At 39.6% G+C, this 23674-nt stretch overlaps 1 protein-coding gene across 1 annotated transcript in view; it reads left to right on the forward strand.

Moving 5' to 3' along the window:
• LOC129399645 (fibrous sheath-interacting protein 2-like) overlaps positions 1-23674 on the forward strand; it is a 112717-nt gene that overhangs the window by 21123 nt on the left and 67920 nt on the right. The window contains exons 9-18 of the mRNA XM_055120140.1: positions 2212-2286; positions 2489-2563; positions 2765-2839; positions 3739-3813; positions 5077-5147; positions 7294-7336; positions 8305-8360; positions 9794-9854; positions 18070-18106; positions 23438-23474. Coding sequence (XP_054976115.1) covers positions 2212-2286; positions 2489-2563; positions 2765-2839; positions 3739-3813; positions 5077-5147; positions 7294-7336; positions 8305-8360; positions 9794-9854; positions 18070-18106; positions 23438-23474 — 605 coding nt within the window. The remainder of the gene's footprint in view (positions 1-2211; positions 2287-2488; positions 2564-2764; positions 2840-3738; positions 3814-5076; positions 5148-7293; positions 7337-8304; positions 8361-9793; positions 9855-18069; positions 18107-23437; positions 23475-23674) is intronic.

A 23674-nucleotide genomic window follows, 5' to 3' on the forward strand; every position in this document is an offset into this window, starting at 1 on the left:
GTAAATGTGGTGTTGTAATTTATCACAGTGCAAATAATCCAGGAATAACTGAGAGAATAACAACAGGATAGCACAAGAAAATGTTTAAGAAGAAGATCTAATTTAAGGTAGATTTTAAAAGGGCTGGAGTGATAGTACATATAGCAAGGCACTTACAATGCATGCAGCCAGGAGGCAGAGCCCAGTGTAAATCCCTGAGCACTGCAAACATGGAGGGTAACAGGTGATTCGGGGAGGAGGAAAGGAGAAAGAAGAAGGATGGCAAGGGAAATTGAAAACTAAGGAAGGAAAATTTTAAAAAGAGGATATAAAATATATATAAAATATAAAGACAGAACATGACTATTTAAGAAAAAGCTTTGTTTAACAGGTTAAGGTGGGATGGGTGTGAGGAATGGTTGCACTGGACCGCAGGCACTACAAGGGCATTGGTGGAGTATTTGACACCAGTGTAAACATATGACTTAAAATATGATAAGAACAATTGGTATTTGGGGCCACACCCAGCGGTGCTCAGGTTTGCACTTGACTGATCACTATTTGCGAATGTTCTATCTCTGTGGGTACTTTAGAGAGGTTTGAAGCAGGATTCAAAAGTTTGGAAAGAAGCTTGAAAGACAAGATAAACATGATAGATGATTTGATAGATGATTATATAGGGGATAGAGAGAATAAGTCAGGGCAGGGAGTGGGGGTAGGGAGAAGTCAGTGCAAAGTAGTAGTTTAGGGCTGGAGCTATAGTATAGTGGTGTACAGAGAAACCCAAAGAGAAAAAAATAATGAGGGACAAAGGAGCCAGAAAGGCATACACACAGATAATGAAGGACTAATGGAAAGAGACAGAGGGAGTTGTGAGAGAAGGGAGACACACAGAAAGACCAGTACAAATAAAAGTAATGAGGGACAAAGGGAACATAACAGAAAGAGATGATAATGAAAGATACAAAATGAGAAAACAATAATGAAGAGGAGCCAATAATTATAAAAGTAATGAAGATCAAAAGATAGAAACAAAGGACTATGAGAGAAGGAAGAGACAGAAAAAGACAAATAATAAGAAAGATAGGGGTTAAAGATCCAGAGACTATAAAACAAAGCTCCCAGAAGAGAGCGATGCAGTTTTTCCTGGAGTGTGTGGCCGAAAATGCGGCTGTGCGACCTCTTATACTGTTGCTCACTGATATACATAAAGCAGCACACATGTGTTTGGTTTTAACATACTTGCTTGCATTCTCTTATATACGGGCTTAAAGGGCCCCGGAATGAAATCAACAATCTTCATACACTTCCCTCTTACTGTGGTCGGAAGATGCTTGCTGGTTGGGTGGGATTTGACTATTATCTGTCATGAACTATTGTGAACTACATAATGAAAATTAAATGTATAAAATTGCAAAAATAATATATTAGAATTTCAAATTTCTCTATCAAATAAGTTATTACAAGAAGAAGTACTGCATTAATATGCATATAAAAATGGAACCCCCCTCAAAAAAAGAAAGGTAGGTGCTAGAGAGAGTTCATTGGGCAAGTCATGGCCGATCCAGGTTTTATCCCTGGCACTCCATATTGTCCCTCACGCATTTGCAGGAGTTATATTAGTATACTCAAAGGTCACCAGAAAACATATTTCACACCACTATAAAGAGCAGCTCTAATAAGTAATTTGCACACAGACCATTTGGGATCCTTTTATCTAACTGAATCATTAAACAGTAACTTTCCTTCATAGATAAGTTTGCATATGCTAGGTCTGATTCAAGCCAAGGGTTGTCCTGACCCCTAGGATCTAGAGAGTTTCCAGCCCCTTACAGAGAAAAAAGGCCATGTGTTTACTGAGCAGGAAGTTTTACCCTTCTCCCAGAAGATAGCCCTGCCCACCCGTGTTATCTAAGCAAGATAAAAGTGGATCGCCCTGCCTCCCCATCACCTCTTCCTGGATGTCTCAAGCATATAGCATTAATATTTTGAGCTGGGATAGTTGAGGGGGCAGGTGATGCTCTGTGCATTGTAGGATATTTAGCAATGGACCTCTGCCCTCTAGATGCCAGTAATAAGACCCACTCTTTTTGCAATAACTGAAAATAGCACTTTCGTTGAAAATTACTACCTAGACTTTCTAATCTGTTTCTTTCTGAATAAGAGCCTATCTTGAGTAATTTTGTCATGTTTACTATTTTAAAAAGAAACATTTGACTGTGTTTCTTTAAGTTTCTCTACCAGTGATGGAGAACATAAGCATACCTGAAAGCGAGAGCGAACATCCACCAAAGAAAGAATCAAGAAGTAAGTGAGCAATGGGCCTCTCCTCTCTAGATACCACTAATATGACCTGCTCTATTTGTAATAACTGAAAATGGCACCTTTGTTGAAAACCACTACCTAGACTTTCTAATCAGTTAGTTAATTTTTGAATAGGAGAAATATCTTGGGTAATTTTGTCATGTTTACTATTTTAAAAAGAAACATTTGACTGTGTTTCTTTAAGTTTCTCTACCAGTGATGGAAAATGTAAGCATAACCGAAAGCGAGAGCGAACATCCACCAAAGAAAGAATCAAAAAGTAAGTGAGCAATGGGCCTCTCCCCTCTAGATACCACTAATATGACCTGCTCTATTTGTAATAACTGAAAATGGCACCTTCGTTGAAAACCACTACCTAGACTTTCTAATCAGTTAGTTAATTTTTGAATAAGAGAATATCTTGGGTAATTTTGTCATGTTTACTATTTTAAAAAGAAACATTTGACTGTGTTTCTTTAAGTTTCTCTACCAGTGATGGAAAATGTAAGCATAACCGAAAGCGAGAGCGAACATCCACCAAAGAAAGAATCAAAAAGTAAGTGAGCAATGGAACTCTACACTCTAGATACCAGTAATAAGACCTGCTCTGTTTGTAATAACTGAAAATGGCACCTTCATTGAAAACCACTACCTAGACCTTCTAATCTGTTACTTTCTGAATAAGAGCCTATCTTGGGTAATTTTGTCATGTTTACTATTTTTTTTATTTTTAATTAGTGAATCACCATGAGGGTACAGTTACAGATTTATACATTTTTGTGCTCATGTTACCCCCCCTACAAAGTTTGAGAACCCATCCCTTCACAATTGCCCATTCTCCACCACCGGTACACCCAACATCCATCCTACCCTCCCCAATCCCGTCTCCCCCCACCCCACCCTGCCACTGTGGCAGGGCATTTCCTTTTGTTCTCTCTCTCTCATTAGGTGTTGTGGTTTGCAATAGAGGTGTTGAGTGGCCACTGTGTTCAGTCTCTAGACCACATTCAGCCCGCATCACCCTTCCCCCACATGGCCTCCGACCTTATTATACTTGGTGATCCCTTCTCTGAGTTGCCCTCTCCCCAGAATGTGAGGCCAGCTTGCAAGCCATGGAGTCAACCTCCTGGTACTTATTTCTACTATTCTTCTATTCTTGGGTGTTAGTCTCCTACTCTGTTATTCTATATTCCACAGATGAGTGCAATCTTTTTATGTCTGTCTTTTTCTTTCTGACTCATTTCACTGAGCATGATACTTTCCATGCCGATCCACTTATACACAAATTTCATGACCTCCTTTTTTCTAACAGTTGCATAGTATTCCATTGTATAGATGTACCAAAGTTTCTTCAACCAGTCATCTGTTCTAGGGCACTCGGGTTTTTTCCAGATTCTGGCTATTGTAAACATGTTTACTATTTTAAAAAGAAACATTTGACTGTGTTTCTTTAAGTTTCTCTACCAGTGATGGAGAACGTAAGCATAACCGAAAGCGAGAGTGAACATCCACCAAAGAAAGAATCAAAAAGTAAGTGATGCTGTTCTTCTAGTCCATCTCTCCAGACAGGGAAGACACATCTTTTTTTCAGGCCTCTGTATCTAGTAGGCTTGTGTTGATAAAGTTTTGTCAAAACATGAAAATGCATATATTGCTGCTCATAACACACTATCCATAAGTGAAATGTTACAATTGGGAAATTCTAAAAAAGAGTAATTCATGAAAAAACTGGACTTGGTAGTGTCCTCATTGGCTTCCAGTGCTGATGGATTATCAATAATGTTTACCAACAATTCCACAGCCTCTCCTGGTCTCAGATTAAACTCCCTATTCAGTGCATGGCATCAATGCCTTAAGAACAGCTAACGTTTTGTGGCTGACAGTGCTGCAGGTTCAATTCAGAGCCCTGTCCTTTTCTGAGCTCACAATAAACTCCCCTGGAGCTTTCTGAGTGTCACTGAGACTGAGTGATCCCTGCTGATGTTTTTTATCCAAACCTTACCTTCCTTAGACTTTGGACTTTGCAGGCCCAGAGAAATGTGGCACATCACTGGCAGTGAAATATTTTGTTTTGCCACATACACGTGTCTTTAACTGGCAGACTGTAGCCAGTATTGCCTACTCTTGTCGCCCTGTTCCTTTTAGAACAGTCCAACTTTGTAACATTTCAGTCTGCCTTCTGATTGAGCTTCTTTCTTAACCTCATGGATTTTTCTAACATGCTCTTCTAGAGTCTGATTTTGTGGCATTCAGGGTGCTCCTAAAGCTCAGACTTACAAGGACTCCCCATATTTCTAGGTTTACTTGCCTTATACACAGCCAACCTGGGTTTAATCCCTGGCACCCAATATGTCCCTGAGTACAGGTGAGTGTGGCCCATAGAGATTCTGTTCTATTACCTCTGACATCAGCATTATGCAGATTCTCACCATCATCACCTCAGAACTACTTACCACATCCTTAAACCCTAGCGCTGAACAATCAGCTACTGGGAGTGGAGACCGCATGGTCTTAGCATGACTTGGGAGCCCTTGACCCCACCCATGAATTAGCTCTCTCCCTGATCCAAGGAAGCCAGACTAGGAAAAGCCTGGAAACTAACTTATAGCAGGTCAGTGGTTGCTTGGGAGACATGTAGACAGAGGCATGAACTATAAGTGGTCATGAGGAAAGTTATAGATGGAAGCGGTCAATCAAGATTGTTACAATGGTTTCATGGGTTTATACATCTGTTTTAAATGAGTAAATCTTCAAAATGGTTATTTAAATCATGTCTATACCTTTTACTTTTAGCATCGGTTCACCTATCTGAAAGCTGTACAAAGAAGCTTGAAAAAAAATCAACTTCCTTTTCTCTTCCAGATGTACGTAACAACACAACAGAACAAATGAAGGAATTTGCATAGCAGATGCTTTTTGTTAATCAGTAACTGATTTTTGTTGAAATGACTGGTGTACTTGCATGGTTCTGATAGAACCAAAACAATGAGATTCTACATAGATACAAAGCCTCAACCTGGTGGAGAAGATCTGAATAAAGAATAAACTTCATGATAAATTCCTATGCAGCTTAGAGAAATAACTTGAATATTTGAGATATAGAGGAGGAACAGTAGGAGATGGAAAAGAGGGAAAGCCAGGTCCTGTGCTAAGCTAGAAGGAAGTGAAAAGAGGGTAAAGTATGTGAGAGGCACAGGGTACAAGAACCAGACACATATTAATCAAAACAGAAGGAGAGTTTTAATCAGTATAAAATGCATGGAGACATGCCAGAGAGAATTACAGGGCTTAAGGTGTTTGCCTTCCACTTGGCTAGCCTGCTTTGATTTGCAGCACTGCATATAGTTCACTGAGCACCACTGGGTGTGGCCCCCAAACAAAAAATGCATTGAGAACACAGAGAATGTAGATACTAGTCCTCTATAGAACTGCCTAATTGAGTTAGAATTCGAAATGTGAGCGGAAATTTCCAGATGGATAGACATAAGGAAGCAGTATTGCACAAAATGTTAAAATATTAAGTGAAAGCATGGACAGTGAACCAGAAGAGTCAGGGCAATGCATGAGAGGAGGTTGGAAATATAAGGGTTTTGTATACTTTGCTGAAGCATCAATTTATCCTCGTAGCTATTGCAGGTTTTTTGTTTTGTTTTGCTTTGTTTCTTGTTTTTTGTGTCACACCCAACCGTGTTCAGGGATTACTCCTGGTTCTGCACTCAGGAATTACTCCTGGTGGTGCCTGGGGGACCATATAGGATGCCGAAGATTGAACTCAGGTCAGCCACGTGCAAGGCAAACGATCTACCTGCTGTACTATTGCTCCAGCCTGTATTGCGGGTTTTTGAATGTGAAATAAGAGTGTCAGAGTTTTAATATTTTTAATTTTCTGATTTGCACCACACTGCTCAGCGTTACCCCTGCTCCTATACTCAGTAATATGGGATCCCAGGGATCCAACCCAGGTTGGCCACGTGCAAGGCAAGCACCCTACCTGCTATACCTGTCTCTCAGCACCATTGCATCACAGTTTTTAAAAGATAATCCAATTGTTGCACTCATCTATGGTATATAGAATAACAGAGTGGGAGACTAACACCCAAGAATTGTAGAAATAAGTACCAGGAGGTTGACTCCATGGCTTGGAGGCTGGCCTCACATTCTGGGGAAAGGGCAACTCAGAGAAGGGATCACCAACTATAATGTAGTCGAAGGCCATGTGGGGGAAGGGAGTTGCGGGCTGAATGAGGGCTAGAGACTGAGCACAGTGGCCACTCAACACCTTTATTGCAAACCACAACAGCTAATTAGAGAGAGAGAACAGAAGGGAATGCCCTGCCACAGTGGCAGGGTGGGGTGGGGGGAGATGGGATTGAGGAGGGTGGGAGAGATGCTGGGTTTACTGGTGGTGGAGAATGGGCACTGGTGGAGGGATGGGTTCCCGAACTTTGTATGAGGGAAGCATGAGCACAAAAGTGTATAAGTCTGTAACTGTGCCCTCACGGTGATTCACTAATTAAAAATAAATAAATTTAAAAAAAGATAATCCAATTGTGTGACATATAGAGAGAGAATAAATTTGATATTATATTGGAATAAATAACCTTGTTTTAAATAAATGAATAACCATCTGAAGTAAATACCATTTCTTTAACCAGTTTGGAAAGATGGACATGCAAGGGTACAAAGTATCAATATAGGTATCTGTGAGATATTCAGAAAGAAATTAAGGGTTTGGAAGATGACTCAGAAACTTAAAGCACTTGGCAGTCAAAGCACCAGGTCACAAACTCAAACCCCAGTGCCACTACATGCTCCAATACTATCATGAGAATCTTTTTGTGAACCTCAATGAGGAGGAACAAAAAGAGGTTGAGAATAGAGACCAGACCTTAGGGGTGATGGTGTGAAAGGGAGTGAGGGACACTATATATTAATTTGATTACTTTTGATCAACAAAAGTCTCTCTTAGAAGCTTAATTACTAATATATTTCTCTTGTGTATTGAAACAGAGGTATGGAGAAAAAAGACAAAGTGTATCTTTAAGTGATGAAGGTAAGAAAATATTCAGAACTATTTAATTTTCTTTCAGTTATGATTTTGTCATGTTGGCTCTTTCTCCCAAAGTATTGTTCCACCACCTTTCCAGGTTATAAGACAAAAAATTATTCATTTATAAAATTTAGAATACCATGTTTGTGAGTGTTTTGTGAGTGTTAGCAATTTAATTTTCCCAGTAAATTCTCCCCGAGATGCCCTCTATCTTTTACTACCTGCCTTTCTCTCAAGACATAAAAGTGCACCCTGTTTTCCATATTTGTTTCTGTTAGTCTTTGTAAGGAGATATTTGACATGCTCTCAGGATGCTAGAATATTTGTGTATGAGTGGCCATGAGCCCTTTAAATCAAATATGTGAAAAACTAATTCATAATTTTCCAGAACACCTCCCAAATCTAGTCTCTGTTTTTCCCATTTTTAGCCAGGCACAAAACCTGAGTTATCTCTTAATATGGACTTTTATGTTGTTCATATTCTTTATCCCAAATTTGCCATTTTCCTTCCAATGTACTTACTTAAATTCTCATTCCCTTTGCCTCTCTGTTCCCACCATTCGTGCCATGAACTACTGCAATAATTTGTCTTCTATCTCTATTTTCTCCTGTTAACCTACTCTACATTCTGAAATGTAATCTTCCTAGATATATAATTTCTATACTCAGAAGTCTTTGCTGGTTGCCCCATGATTACTAGATAAAGTTCACAGTAATTCTGGAGTAGGAGGAATGGTGAGGAGAAAAACCAGTAAAGTAACTTAGGATATGTAACTTAGGATCAGAAGTTGGGAGTTCAGACCATCTCCTGAGATCAGTGGACCTACTAATGGACTTGCAAAAGGGCATCTTGTATTTGTAGTTACTACTTTAACTTGAAAAAATAATTATGTCATTAACTGTATAATATTGCAATTCAGCAAGAGAACAATCCATTTTTCATACTTAAAAGTAATTCTTCTTTCCTCTAGGAAATAGACGTTTTCCTTCTCACATTGAAAAGTCAGATGATACCATTAAAGATCAGGCAAGTAACATTACATTTCTACCAGATACAGACAGAACAAATGAAGTACAAAATTATGATCAAGGTCAATAAAACACAGTTCCATTAATTAAATGACAGTTCAGAATAATTTCATTGAAATATGGACTTAGTGCCACTCCAGACTACCTATTCTTATGGCTTCATGTTATTATATTCTATGTGAAGATAATTATCAATAGCAGATTTTAATCTAGCAAAAGAAAAGTGGTCAGCCTAAGATTTTAAATGTAAAATTTGAACATTGTATTTTGTCTCAGTTTTTTTTAATGGAAATTATGAGCAATGTTTTATTCACAACAAGACTGCCTCTGAAATTGTCTCGGTTCTTAATAGTTTTTTATCTGGAGCAATTTAAGTGATTATAAGCTTCCTGAATGAGCTTCAAGAGCTCTAAGATGTGTAGCAAATTGGGCTTTTGTGAATCACTTCTCTACTAGTGCTAATGAGTTATGTAGAGGCAGCTATGCAGCCTCAATGGAATGAGGCTGATCTGAATATCTGGTAATGATCAGATATTCAGAGTGCTATTTTCAGATAGTTTGATAGCTGCATATCAGGAATTACTTTTTTCACCAGCCTCACCACAGTATGAAATAAGTGTTATCTCTATGTAACAGGCATGAAAAATTTTACAGTTTTCTTCATTACTCCATCCCTGCAAAAAAAGTTCATACAATACTTTTTTAAAATAAGACTTTAAAAATATATCACACAAATGGCCACAGAAAATAGAACTAACATGAAAACTTTTATTACAATAGACAACTTACTTCATGCACTTCAGAAACAAGAATTGTAAATGTAATTCTTTCTTGTATCGCTTGCATTCCATTTTCAAACTTGGAGAGAAAATATTAAATCTTACTGGATTTATATTCCTATATAAGCAGGTAATTGTTTTGGCCAAATTAGAATCTGTACAGTCCATGTGTACAGATAATCTTCTCTTTGCCTTCTAGTTCTCTAAAAACATTTCCTTATTGGTAACCTTGTTTAAAAAACACACATAGGAGTTGCAGAGATAGCACATAGTTGTGCATATCCATGATGTTATATAGCTCCCTGTTCAAGAGGCCCAATAAATAAGTAAACAAATACCAATAAATGAGTAAACAAATACCACACATTTTTAGCTATTCAGTTAGTACTTCCCATGCTTATCTTGTTAATTTTAGAATATCAATGAATGCCAATGAATATCAAAGAATACCAATGAATTCTATATTATATGTGCTATAAGCCAAATATAATAGGTTTATTATAAATGGATTTTCAATAGTGCATTCTTTTCCTTTTCTTTTAATGAATCACCGTGAGAACAGTTACATTCTTAAGTAGGTGGCTGGTGTTCAAGTTCTTTTCAAATGCCCTTAAAGGTTTCTTTGATCCTATTTTACTTGTGGCACTTGTAGGTACCATCTGAATGTTTGACTGGAAGAGGGAGCAAGAAATTAAGCTTCAACCTTGATCCAGGTAAACATAATAAGTTGCTAAGTAAATCCTTCAATATTGCCATCTATGAATTTGCTTATGTTTTATTGAACTTATGCTACATGCACAGCACTATGCTAAATATTGAACATAGAAAGTATATCAAGCATGGTATTTACCATGAATTTTTCCAGCTCAGTGGGGGAGAAAGCATTTCAATAATAATGCAATATGATAAGGACAATAAGAGGTATGTACAAACTTCAAAGGAATATAGAGAAACCAGAGAAGATTTTACAGAAGAAGCCACAATTGAGCTGAATAAAAACATAACAAATGAAAGGGGAAATATATTTATCAAGATATCTGTAAATATATTTATCAATATGTGCTCCAGTGCAAATTGTTTTTGTTAATTTAGCTAAAAGCTCATTAGAGAAGTGTAGAAGATAAAGCTTGACTGGAATATTCTGGGAGGCTATAGCAAGGAATCTACTTTTTATCTTGTCATTAAAGGTAAACAACTGAAAAATATTAGAAGGGCATACAATGATCAGAATTTGCCATTAAAGGCAAAAAGACTAGAGGCAATGAGATCATTTATTTGTTTATTTTTATTGATTGAAATTCTGTTTTTTTAATTGAATATCCATGAGGTCATCATCATCATCATCATCATCATCCTCATTCTGTTGATCGTCGAATTTCTCGAGCGGTCTCAGTAACGTCTCCATTCATCCTAGCCCTGAGATTTTAGAAGCATCTCCTTACTCGTCCTTTCCAATGATGCCACATTGGAGGCTCTTTCAGAGTCAGGGGAATGAGACCCAGCATTGTTACTGGTTTTGGCATATGAATACACCACGGGGAGTTTGAGAGGCTCTCCCATGTGGGCAGGAAACTCTCGGTAGCCTGCTGGTTCTCCCACAAGGAGAAGTAGGCTATAAGATGTTGTGTGGCCTCAAAGCAGCTACAAGGTTCTGGGAGCTTGCTTTTAAGTTTCTGGATGTTGGCAGTTGATGGGATTACAGAGCGCGAGTGGTGGTTGTGGGGTGGGGGGAGTCATTCCCTGGGTGTGACCACCTAGCTATTGGAAAATGGGAAATCTGGACGGAAGAGGCCCAGTCCCAATCCAAGCAGGCTTGGAGGTCTCAGCTCCGGGTCCCACACTCCTGGGTTTCCTCTGCTGGTACCTTCATGCATGAGGCTCATCTGAACGTGTGGAGAGGAGCCTTGAGCATGGCTGTGGTTAAGGCTCCGGAGGTCTTCGGCTGCAGGAGCTCTGCTCTGGGCGGGGAGGGAAGCTGGAGCCTATCCCTCTGAGGGACCCCAGGGAAGACAGCCAGGCGCTCGGGCCAGAGACTCTCTGTGTCGCTCTCTTCCAGGAGCTTGCTTTTAAGTCTCTGGATGTTGGCCATTGATGGGATTACAGGGTGCCAGGGGGGGCAGTCCCGAGATAGAGAGTGGCAACCCATGAGATAGACCATTACAAAGCTGCTCATGGTTGAGTTTCAGTCATACAGTGATCCAACACACATTCCCCCATTTTCTTCCCACCATCCCCAAATACTTACACCCCCATAGAGGCATTTTTCTTTTTCTCTCCTTTTGTGCATTATTATTTGCAATACAGATACTAACAGCTCATCGTGTTTGTTCATGGCATTCAGTATTTTTATCGGGAAGGCTGAAGTAAATTTTTAACGAGGTGGTAGCTTTGGGGTGTGGATGTGGCTGCCAAGGCTTCCAGAAGTATAGGGAGGTGGGGGAGGTAGGCAACAAGACCCCAGAAAAGCCTGGAGATTTCAGTCAATAAAACCCGCATACCTGAATTTTCAGCAGATTACATCTCAGTGAGGTCCCTCCTGAGAGGGTGGAGTCTGGCTGGGTCATTTGACCCGCCCCTCTCCAATTTACCCTGGTCTATTCAGCCATTCGTGCGTCCAAGATTAACTCTGGCTTTAATCTCTCTTGAGATTTATTTATGGGTTATTGAAGCAATGCCAGTGGAAGAGCTTACATGGTGTTGCTGGAGTTGGTTCAAGGGGATGACTTCAGATCTGCTTCTAGGAGTGTAGGGAAGTGAGGGGAGGTAGCCCATTCCAACCCCAAGAAAGCGTGAAGATTTCAGTCATAAAAGCTGCATATCTGAATTTTCAGCTGATTATATCTCAGTGAGGTCCATCCAGGGATGGTAGACTACATTCTGGGGCATGGCGGTGATTTTGAATTGTGGGAACAAGCAGCTGCTGGGGGCTTTTCTACACTGGTTTTTACCTGGTCTGAGATTAACTTGTGGCTTTCGATCTCTTTCGAGAGGCTTATAAATGAGCTAGCTTACCTGGTCTGTGGGTGTGGCTCCCACATACCTAACTTTTGACCATTTAGTTTCTCAGGAAACTTGGTTCCGAGTTGTTGTATGCACTATCCCCATAGGTACAGGTTGACCTGCTAATAGCACCATACCCCCAAGATTCTGTGGTTTTATATGCTGTAAATGATGGTTTCTCTATTGAATAATTCTCAGAAAACAAGAGAATAAACATATATTGCAAGTTATAGTCAAAAGGCACATTGTTACCAAAGCTAAACTCTGAAAAAGCCTCCTAGGAGCTCCCTAGTTAGGGCCAGAGAAATTACTCAAATTGCTGAAGTCTAACTCATAAAAAATTTATATTAAACTAAATTTTAAAACTTGTTGGGTTTGGGGGCCGGAGCGATAGCACAGCAGGTAGGGCGTTTGCCTTGCACATGGCCGACCTGGGTTCGATCCCCGGCATCCCATATGGTCGCCCAAGCACTGCCAGGAGCAATTCCTGAGTGCAAAGCCAGGTGTAACCCCTGAGCATCGCTGGGTGTGACCCAAAAAGCAAAAAAAAAACTTATTGGTTTTAAAAATGTGAGTCTAAATGTGGGAAATATAAACATAAAAAATTAGCATAAAAAATTAGTTCTCACAAAAACAGTCTATAAAACCAAGCTCCCAGACATCCTAATTCTCCCTCTTGGAGAACCTGACAAGCTACCAAGAGTCTATTGCCTGCATAGGAGAGCCTGGCAAGCTCCCAGTGTTGTATTTATATCCCAAAAATGTAAAAGACTTATACCTCTCGGAGAGCCCGGCAAGCTACCAAGAGTATCCCCGTCCAAATGGCAGAGCCTGGCAAGCTACCTGTGGTGTATTCGATATGCCAAAAGCAGTAACAATAGGTCTCATTCCCTTGACCCTGAAAGGACCTCTAACCCATTGGGAAAGACGAGTAAAGAGAAGCTGCTAAAATCTCAGGGCTGAGTGTAATAGAGACATTACTGGTACCCGCTTGAGTAAATCGATGAATAACGGGATGACAATGATACAGTGATACAATGGTTTCTCTAGCACATAATTCCATCACCACAACCCATCACCAATGCTCCTACCTCCCAGCCCTCCCTTTCAACACCCCCCAAACTCAACGTGTGTGGATCATTTCTCCTCTTGTGTTGCCTTTGATCTTTTGTTAGTCTTGTTTCTTTAAGTCCCACATATGATAGAGATCATTTTATATCTATCCCTTTCTATTACTGCAACTTGCATGATTTTGTTCTCTCTTAGAGTGTCAATATTTCATTGCATATTTTTTCTTTCATTTTTCCTTTTTGGGTCACGCCCAGTGATGCTCAGGTGTTAATACTTCTGGCTCTGCACTCAGGAATGACTCTTGGCGGTGCTTAGGGGACAATATGGGATGCAAGGGATTGAACCCGGGTCGCTTGCTTACAAGCCAAATGCTGTTCCCATTATACTATCACTCTGGCCCAGTATTCCATTACGTATTAATGTATGTATGTATATCACAACTTCTTGATCCATTTATCTGTAATTGTATGTTTGTGTTGTTTTATATCTTGGCTACTGTACTAAGTGCAGTGATGAACATGAACATAGATGTTCATATATTCGTTGGAATTAATGTTTTTTTTTTTTATTTTGGAGATAGATGCCAAGAAATAGTATTGTTGGGAGTTTTATTCTTATTTTTTGGATCAATCTCTGTAGGATGACATTACTTTGTCCTCTTCCCCCTTGCCACGAGGAGCTTGTCGCAGTTTTTCCCCCGGAGTTTAGGCTTACCCCAGTATCACCCATCAAGGTGTTCCCGAATATCTCCCATCCCTTTGTTTAGCTGTAATCACTTCTCTATGCTCTCTTCCCCAAAAACAGTTAATCAGCTTCTCCCCCTAATCTGACTCTGCAATTTGTAAGGTCAGACCTTCCTAGGATACTGAACTTATAAGTTAATATTGCCTTTCTCCTCTCCTTATGCCTTTTGAATAATTTACTTTAAAGCAATGTTCTTTTTGTGTAGACACAAGAAGACAATATTATGCTTTTGTAACTTGGGACTTAATTGGCTTCGAATATTATTCATTCCCTGGCATCTGCTTTCTCCACTTAAGCCTCAGTTGCCCTCAGTTCCTAGCACCCCAAAAGCAGGGTCCCGACAAGAGACGGGATGGATCCGGGGCAAGTGGTGAGTTATGTGCTACCCTGGCATCGAGATGGGCCTGGCCAAAGTGCCTAATTCTTAACTATAAGTTAAGAGCTTGATCATAGACAAATGCTGTCATGATCCAAAAGTAATGATGAGACTAGGACCCTGCTAGGGATAGGAAAGACTGATCTGGCCTGAGCACTGTAGTCTGAGATCGAGAAGGCCCCAGGAGAGCAATTCTATAAGCTTTAATGCATTTCTTATTGTGTCCATACAAAATGTTTAATATTATGAATTCTTATATGTTTGCTGGATGAGGAGAGGAGAAACACACTCATGGGACTCCGCCCTTGGGTGGATCCTCCTGCTGAAAGAGAATCAGTCCTAGGAGAAGCATCCCCTAAGGGAAAGGAACCTTACCCCTATTGATTGTGACCACACCTATGTGTATGCCCCAATCCCCTCATGCCGGGGGGATTTAACTAGGCTGTAAGAATGGGTTGGGGGGGGGGGGGCGAGATCCAGAGAGAGATCCAGAGCCGGGAGAGAAGCAGAGAGAGAGAATGAAAAAAAACTGATCGAGCAACCAGTTTGGCCTTCTTCCTTCTGTTGCCTGCCCTTGACCAACAGCCACACACAGTGGTTCCAGGGCACCGAACGGGGGTGGTGAGACAGAGCCACCCGGAGAGCCCGCGAGTGCACACACCCATCTGCTTGCCTTAGTGTTTTACAGATCTCCATATTGCTTCCCATAGAGGCTGAACCAGATGACTTTCCTATCAACAGTGGATTAAGGTTCTCTTTTCACTACAATCCCATCAACATTGGGTGTATCTCATTCATTCTGGCAATAGATGATACCTCACAAAGAGAACATTTTAAAAACGCATTTATTGGGTCAGGGTTAGTTACTAAAGTGGTTAGGGCAGGAACAGGATTCATCTGCTAGCACCACCTGGTCCCCCAAACACTTCTTGGTGTGGTCTTGGAGATCTCCAGTACTGCAGAGTCCAAACTACATTACATTCTCAGGTCTTTCGTCAAACCTCTAGCCCAGGACCCAAAAATAAATTAATGAGCATTTAATCTGCTAATCTCTACGTCTTCTCATTTAATCCTTCCAACATTGTGGTCAGAACTATTTTCATCTATCATTCAACACACAAGTAAATTGTTTTGTCTTCTTTTTTGGGGGGGCCAGACCCAGCAATGCTCCAGGGATCATTCCTGGCTGTGCTCTGAGACCATTTGGGGTGGCGGGAATTGAACCTGGTCAGTGTGTGCAATACAAGTGCCTTCTGCACTGTATTATCACTTCAGCCCCACATATACAAGTAAACTAACTTTCAGAATGGTAATATATCACCCAAATTTCCCCACAATATGTGGCAGTGCCAAGGTTTTAACCCCTGTCTCACAACTAGTCCTACCTACAACAACATGTTTGCCTCTTAAATATGAGTTCTGAACAGATAAACTGGCTAAAGAAACTTTGGTACATCTACACAATGGAATACTATGCATCTGTTAGAGAAGATGAAGTCGTGAAATTTGCATATAGGTGGATCAACATGGAAAGTATCATGTTAAGTGAATTGAGTCAGAAAGAGAGAGACAGGCATAGAAAGATTGCACTCATTTGTGGAATATAAGGTAACAGAATGGGAGACTGACACCCAAGAATAGTAGTTAAGTACCAGGAAGATTACTCCACAGCTTAGAAGCCGGCCTAACATGCTGGGAGAAAACATAGCTCAGATAGAGAAGGAACCACCAAGTAAAGGATGGTAGGAGGGCCCACTTGGAATGGGATTTGTGGGCTGAAAGTAGACTCTAGACCAAACATTATGTCCACTCAGTACCTCTCTTGCAAACCACAATACCCAAAAGGAGAGAGAGAGGGGCTGGAGCAATAGCTCAGCGGGTAGGGCGTTTGCCTTGCACGCGGCCGACCCGGGTTCGATTCCCAGCATCCCATATGGTCCCCTGAGCACCGCCAGGAGTGATTCCTGAGTACAGAGCCAGGAGTAACCCCTGTGCATCGCCAGGTGTGACCCAAAAAGCAAAAAAAAAAAAAGGAGAGAGAGAGCAAAAGGGAATGCCCTGCCACAGAGGTGGGGTGGGTTGGAGAGGACAGGGTGGGGTGGTGAGAGGGATGCTGGGACCATTGGTGGTGGAAAATGGGCACTGGTGAAGGGATGGGTACTCCATTGTATGACTGAAATGCAAGCGCGAAAGTTTGTGAGTCTGTAACTGTACCTCATGGTGATTAGCTAATAATTTTTTTTTTAAAAAATGAGTTCTGGTCAGTTAATTGCACTAAGAATGTAGAATTGGGAACAAATTTGACTCAAAGTATAGGGATCAATTAATGAAATTTGGTTGCAGTTTAAATATAGAAGATGGAGTTGAAGACAATGCCCTAATTTCTAGACTGAGGAACTAAGAGGATAGTGAACAGTGGTGGCAATAGATACAAAAGAGAAAAAATGAATTTTAATGAAAAAAGACTAATAATGATAGGTAGACTAGTGAACAAAGGGAGCCAACACAGGTCATTATATGCTAGATACTATAAACTAATAATCACAAGCCTATAGAAATATAGTTAATCCTATTAAGAAGCTTGTAAGCAGATGCTTCTGGACCATTCTATATAGGCAGATTTCTAGGAAAGCTTTCTGTAGGAGATCACATAAGGTTTGTGAGGTACATGAGTCCTAAAGTCTAAGATATTTAAGAGGGGCGATAAATAGAATACTAAACATTCACAAGAAAAATAAAACCCTGCAGTTTGCAGCAACTTGTGTGGAGCCAGAGAGTATCAAGTTAAGCAATATAAGCCCAGTGGGAGAAGGACATGTACTGGATAATCTCACTCACCTGTGGCTTATAGAGAAACAAATCAAGGATACAGACACTAGATTGTACGAACTGAGAATATGAGGTTACAGGGGAGTGCTAAGAGGGAATGACAAGGTGGACTGTATGTAATATAAGGGCATTGGCGTATTGATCTTGGGCACTTTAGTTGTGGTAAGATGAGCTAACATACCCAAAACCATAAATTCCAACACTCGTATAATCATAAAAACTAAACTATAATTTTTTAAAGGAATTGATAACAGGGATCTTGACACTCGCTGGGCATGGTATAGCACTGCAACAAAAACCAAACAAATAAGAAACACTAAAGTTATACAGAGGAAATATAGTAAGGGGAAAGGCAAAGGGAATTGCATGTTGTTATGTAGAAGAATGGCTGCTAATGGAGAGCCATCAAATGCTTCCTTGACAGTGGGACTGTCTTCTCTTTTTTGGGGGGAAACCCTAGCAACAATAGTGAATTATGTGTTGAAACATGGACTGTAACCAAGATAAAGCGTAAACGAAGTGAAACTTATCACTTACAAGGGCGGGGACTGGGGGGGCGGGAGGGGGCGGGAGGTATAATGGGGTGGTTGGTGATGGAATATGGGCACTGGTGAAGGGAAGGGTGTTTGAGTACGGTATAACTGACATAATCCTGAGAACTTTGTAACCCTCCACATGGTGATTCAATAAAATTTAAATTAAAAAAGAAAAAAGAAGAATGGCTGCTGAGGTACACAGTGGCCCCATATCTTCCAGTGAATATGTTTCCATGGAGTTCCTAGAGGGTTTAAATAGCAGTGTCCACAGAGAATGAAGACCTATTTAGAGATGTTACTATTTTGTAAATGATGTGTGAAGACTACCAACAAATAGTAATTTTCTTTTGCCCTCTGAAAATCTACTTACAGATTATATACCTCAGACCTCTCAACATCCATTGGTTAAGTAAGTATCCAAGAAAACTGAACAAATTAATGTATTGTTTTAAAATTCACATATTTCATAAACAGGAAACTGCTTGAGAATAGATTTGCTCACGGAACCCTCTGTTCTTAAAGTTCTAATAAACCTCATTATTCACAACCTCTCAGCATTAAAATAAAAGTGGTACAATAGGGGCTGGAGTGATCGTACATTAGGGAGGATGTTTGCCTTGCACACGGATGGCCTGGGTTTGATCCTCAGCATCCCTATGATCTCCTAAGCACTGCCAGGAGTAATTCCTAAGTGCAGAGTCAGGAATAAGCCCTAAGCATCACTGAGTGTAGCCTAAAAAGCCAAAAAAAGGAGAAACAAGGTTATTCACATCTTTCCTTCCACCTTCTGTTCCTCCTAATTACAGTTAAAGTCTATAGCTATATATCCCGACAATGCTGGGCAAATCAGCAACATTTACTCCATTCAGTCAACACTACTTGTCTCATCAGGTAGCTTTCTAGGATCTTAGTCAATTGAATCATGTATTACTTGTGCTTTTTGAGGTTGTTTCTTAATGATAATAGTTTGCCATTTAGTATTAATGACAGTCTTACACTGTATTCCAAAGTAATCCATCTAAAATAGTAAAGGCTAAAAAAAATAAAATAAAATAGGACCCTCTGCTCCAAAAGACTCTGATCGAGAGGTCTACTAACCCATTTTGGCACCCAGAGCGGCTTCTTGCAGAAATGCATCTAGACTGTGAACTGAGCTACAACCTCGTGCCGCCCGGGGAGGGATTTTCCCTCTCTGCCCTGTTTTTCTGAGTGGAAAATGGTGGCAGCAGCATCCACGTGGCAAGAGCCACCTTCTAAGACTCCCAACCCAGAGGTAGGACTTTTTAGTGACTTTTTATGATCGAGAGGTCTTCTAACCCATTTTGGCACCCAGAGCGGCTTCTTACAAAAATGCATCTAGACTATGAACTGAACTAAAATATCAGAAACCCAAAACTGCGCGGCCGCAACAGCAGCCGTGCGAACTCAGAGTCTTCACTCTCAGCAATGAAAAGAAATTATTAAATGATGCCTTTTCAGCAGGGCTGATTGTTGGGGGAAAATTCCAAATAATAATAATAGTGAGTTCTCTATTGAAATATTGAATGTATTCAAAGTATAGAGAGAATAAAGTGAAGATCATTAGCTACTTAGGTGGGGGTGGTAGGAGGGGGGTATATTGGGGTTCTTGGTGGTGGAACATGTGCACTGGTGAAGGGTTGGGGGTTTAATCAGTATATGACTGAGACTTAAACCTGAAAGCTTTGTAATTTTTTTTCACGGTGATTCAATAAAATAAAAACTTTAAATAAATAAATAAAATAAAATAGTAAAGGCCACTGGTGAAGTTGAGGTTTTGCCTGTTTCTTGCCTAGTGGCCTTTCAGCCCTTATCCTTTGGTGGCTGCCTATTCTTTGATATTCCATAAATTTAGATAAGCCTAATGAAATACACAAACTCAGAAATACGTTTTGCAAGCATTGAATAAAACAGCAGAGATCCAGGATGGATTTTATAAATGCCAGCTCTCATAAAAATGATTAGGTAAAGTGAAGTAGCACGTGGCGGTAAATGGTGTTGACATATACCTAGTCAGCTAGAGAAGAATTTTGAGCATAGTATTGATAGAAAACAGTTTCTCTGACTTACTGATTGCTCATACGATATGATGAAAACTGATTAGGACAATTTAAAGAAAAAGATGAGAGAGTAATGATTTAAGTGTTGTACTATAAAATGTTAATTCCTACCTGACACACATACCCTCACCCTTGAATATTGAGCTACAGAATCATCTGCCTTTTGATTAGAAAATATTCCAAGAACTACTGAGTGTCCTAGAGCTTCTCCCCTATTCCTCATAATTACAGAATTAAAGGTCTATGCTTAGGCAGTATATCTTGGCAGTGCTAGTCTAAGCAACAAAGCATATATTAACACCTACTGAGCTGGCTCCACGTATTGCAACTAGGGTTACAGTTCTTCACAGGTAGGACCTTTATCTTGGGCCTCTTGTCAGATGCAGCTCTTTACTCCCCAAGATTCAACTGTGGATAAATCATATCTGCTTTTTTTCTAATGCAGATACAAAAATACACAGAAAACTTTATAAAACAGAATTAGGAGCTAAGACATGAAAAAATCAAATGATCTAAGATAATGGTGCAAGAGGTAAAACAGTAAAGAAGGCAGTGACTGTGTAGCCGTGAATACTGTAAGTTTGTATGTTCAACACTGGGTGACTCTGGTGGTTTTGAGGAAGGCAGCATCACGTAGAACAACTAGGTGCTGGTTGTAGAAGTTTATTAAAGACTTTTCTTTTGGAATGCAAAATGTACATAGACTTAAATCACATTAAATCGGAATCTATTCGGATGAATAAAGCACTGCCTCTGACCACAATTGTGCTTTGCAAAGCATCTGGAGAAAAGATGGGGAAGCACGAGTAATTCCAGAGAGTGACTTGAAGACAAGGCAGTTGATAAAATATCAAAAAGAGAACCACCCATGGAACTATCTAGTTTTTAACTTTGATGTTAGAGTACTGTTGTTAAGAAAGAGAGGGACTTTTTAATTGGGAGTTGGGGGAAGGTTTGGCAATAGTCAGCAGTGCTCAGGGATTACTCTTGGCTCTGTGCTCAGGGATCACTCCTGGTGGTGCCATGTGGTTCCAGGAACTGGGTGAGTCCCATGCAAGGCGAACACCTTAAACCCTATACTATATCTCTGGATCCAGAGGTACTGTCTTGTTTTGATTTTTTTTTTTATTTTAGAGGCACTGGTTTTTAATTCAGCTCAGCCGCTAGAATGCATACATGGTTTGAATAACAGATCTCAACACTGTAGACATGAGATACAGGTAGACTGCAGTTTTATTAAAAATTATGTGTTACGAAGACCTAGACAGTCAGACTAAAGTATAATCTTGTCACCTTAATCTTTGAGGGGTGCTTGACCAACCATGTGAAGGTTTTTTTCATGTATCTTCTGGGAATCAGAAGGTGAGGAGTAGAAAGTTAGTTTTATGACATGGTCACATAAGTGAAAACTGTACTTATTTGTTTGAGGCCTCTAAACTAATGAAGTAGTAGTAGATAGTTTGTGTTGCAAATGACCTGTACCAAACTCTTTGGTAGTGTCAACCTATTTAGAAAAAAAACACCTAAGTCTATAGAACATCATATGACTCCTAGTATTATGATGATATTTCCCAATTTAACTGAGTTTATTTTCACGTTTCTGTCCAAGGACTCAAGCAAGAACCTACTTATCACAAATTGTGAATTGTAGCGTATGATACAGCTAGTTTCTAGTGGGGTTATGTGAGGGATTTTTCTGATTTATTTTATTAGTTTTGTTCTCAGGTCATTATGTTTATCTGAGTGCATGGCTTTGAGATAGAAAGCCTGTGGAGGTAGTGACAAATATTCAGGACTCAAAGGATTCCACATATAGACTATTTAAAAGGGAAGGAGTGAAGAAAAAGAAAGTAGCATTTTAGAAAATCAATCAAACCAAAAGATAGGAACTAAGTCACTGACTTCTTCGTGTTCCAGGTTCCATATTGCAAAGAGGTACTAGTCTGAGGATAAGTATTGCTACTAAATCAAGCTGAGATCTATAACGTTTTCCTTTTCTACTAGGATATAGCTTGTAATTTCCCAATCAGGCTCTTTTTAAAAATTGAATTGGAGCTATACGGAAAATGTAAGTTTGAGTACCTAAAGGAAGTCATGTGAAAAATGAAGTTGGGGTGTCACTTTTCCTTTAAGGAGGTTTAGCATGGCTTAGTGGTAAAACAAATTTATAAAGATCCTTAGTTCCTGCCTACCACAATAAAGGAAAATGAGATGATCAGGAAGAGAGACAGAGTATCTATATAGGTGCAGTCTTAGCCTTGTAATGCTTTAAAAAATTGTTACTCTATAGCTTACATTACTATAATATAATCTTGCTTAATTCAGTAAAAATACTTTTGGTTCCTTATAACAGGTGATAACTACTTCTGATCAGAACACAGATACCTCTAATTTTTTCTTGGTACATCTATTTTTTTTTTGAACATGATCTAAACCAGTTATTTTATTATTTAAAAAAATTTTTTATTGTATAACTGTGAGATACAGTTACAAAGCTTTTATGTTTGAGTTTCATTCATATAATGATTGAACACCCATCCCTCCACTAGTGTACATTTTCCACCACCAGTGTCTCCAGTATCCCACCCTATGCAACCCCTCCCACTGCCTGTATTGCAGACTATTTCTCTCATACTCTCTCTCTACTTTTCGGCATTTTGTAAAAAGCAGTTATTTTACTTTATTATTATTATTATTATTATTATTTTACTTTTTTGGGTCACACCCGGTGATGCTCAGGGGTTACTCCTGGCTTTGCACTCATGAATTACTCCTGGCAGTGTTCAGGAACCATATGGGATGCTGGGAATCGAACCTGGGTCAGCCACGTGCAAGGCAAACGCCCTACCTGCTGTGCTATTGCTCCAGCCCCTAAACCAGTTATTTTAATCCCTATCACTGACTTTTCATAGATCTTTCCTTACTGTGGGGCAAGGGGAAGAAAGTATGAATTTTGAGAAGATTGGTAGAAAAATGGATTACAGAAATCACTGATCAAGCAACACAGACAGAAAGGACCAGTCCATCCCCTCATCATGCTCTTCCCAGATCACTACAAAACAAACATGATTAAGATGCATCAAGAAAGAAAAAAAAAGAGTAGTAACATTAGAGCTGAGAGATACTTCAGTGAGATAAACACATACTTAGCAGGCAGGAGGGGAATATTGTGATGTCACTATAAAAGATCAATATTGGGCAATAGTCAGGCCATCCCATATGGCCCTGTTGAATATCAACTTGACTTAATCACCGCATCAGATGGTCCTCCAAGCATAACCAAGAGTGGCCCTATGCACTGGCCCATGAGTACTGCCAACTGTGGATCCATTCCCCCAAACGTTAATAATGACTGAAAGTTAAAATTAAGTTTAAAAAATAGTAATATTAGATGCTAGTATATTCTGCAACTATTTTACTGTTTATGCAGCTTTTCTGCTCAGTAGTAGAACATGTTCTGTATACCCAGGGGTCAGAATATAAGTAAGGCTAAATATTGGGGGATTCTATTTTTAAGCTTCTTATACTTACTAAATTTCTGGGGAAGGAAAAAAATTCCAAAACACAAAAGAGATAGTCTGACTCAATAATTATGAACTCAAAGGAAATTTTTATAAATTATTAGCCATAAGTAACAAAGTCACATTGTCTTTATCTTTCAGACATCATCATTTGAATCAAAATCACTCTCGAGGAAAAGTACGTATGATGAAATTCATTTATAAAACTATATATCTTATGATATTTTCTTATTATCACTCAGAAAACCAGCAATCATCTGTTGACATTGACGTCTCCCTCTTTGTATTTTCCTCTGTCTTAACTTCCACTTTCAGTTAACCTAAAGTTTTACATGGATCTAAAGTTGTTATGAAAGAGTCTATTGCTGGGGCTGGAGC

Source organism: Sorex araneus, chromosome X, assembly GCF_027595985.1.
Source record: "Sorex araneus isolate mSorAra2 chromosome X, mSorAra2.pri, whole genome shotgun sequence".
NCBI lineage: Eukaryota > Metazoa > Chordata > Mammalia > Eulipotyphla > Soricidae > Sorex > Sorex araneus.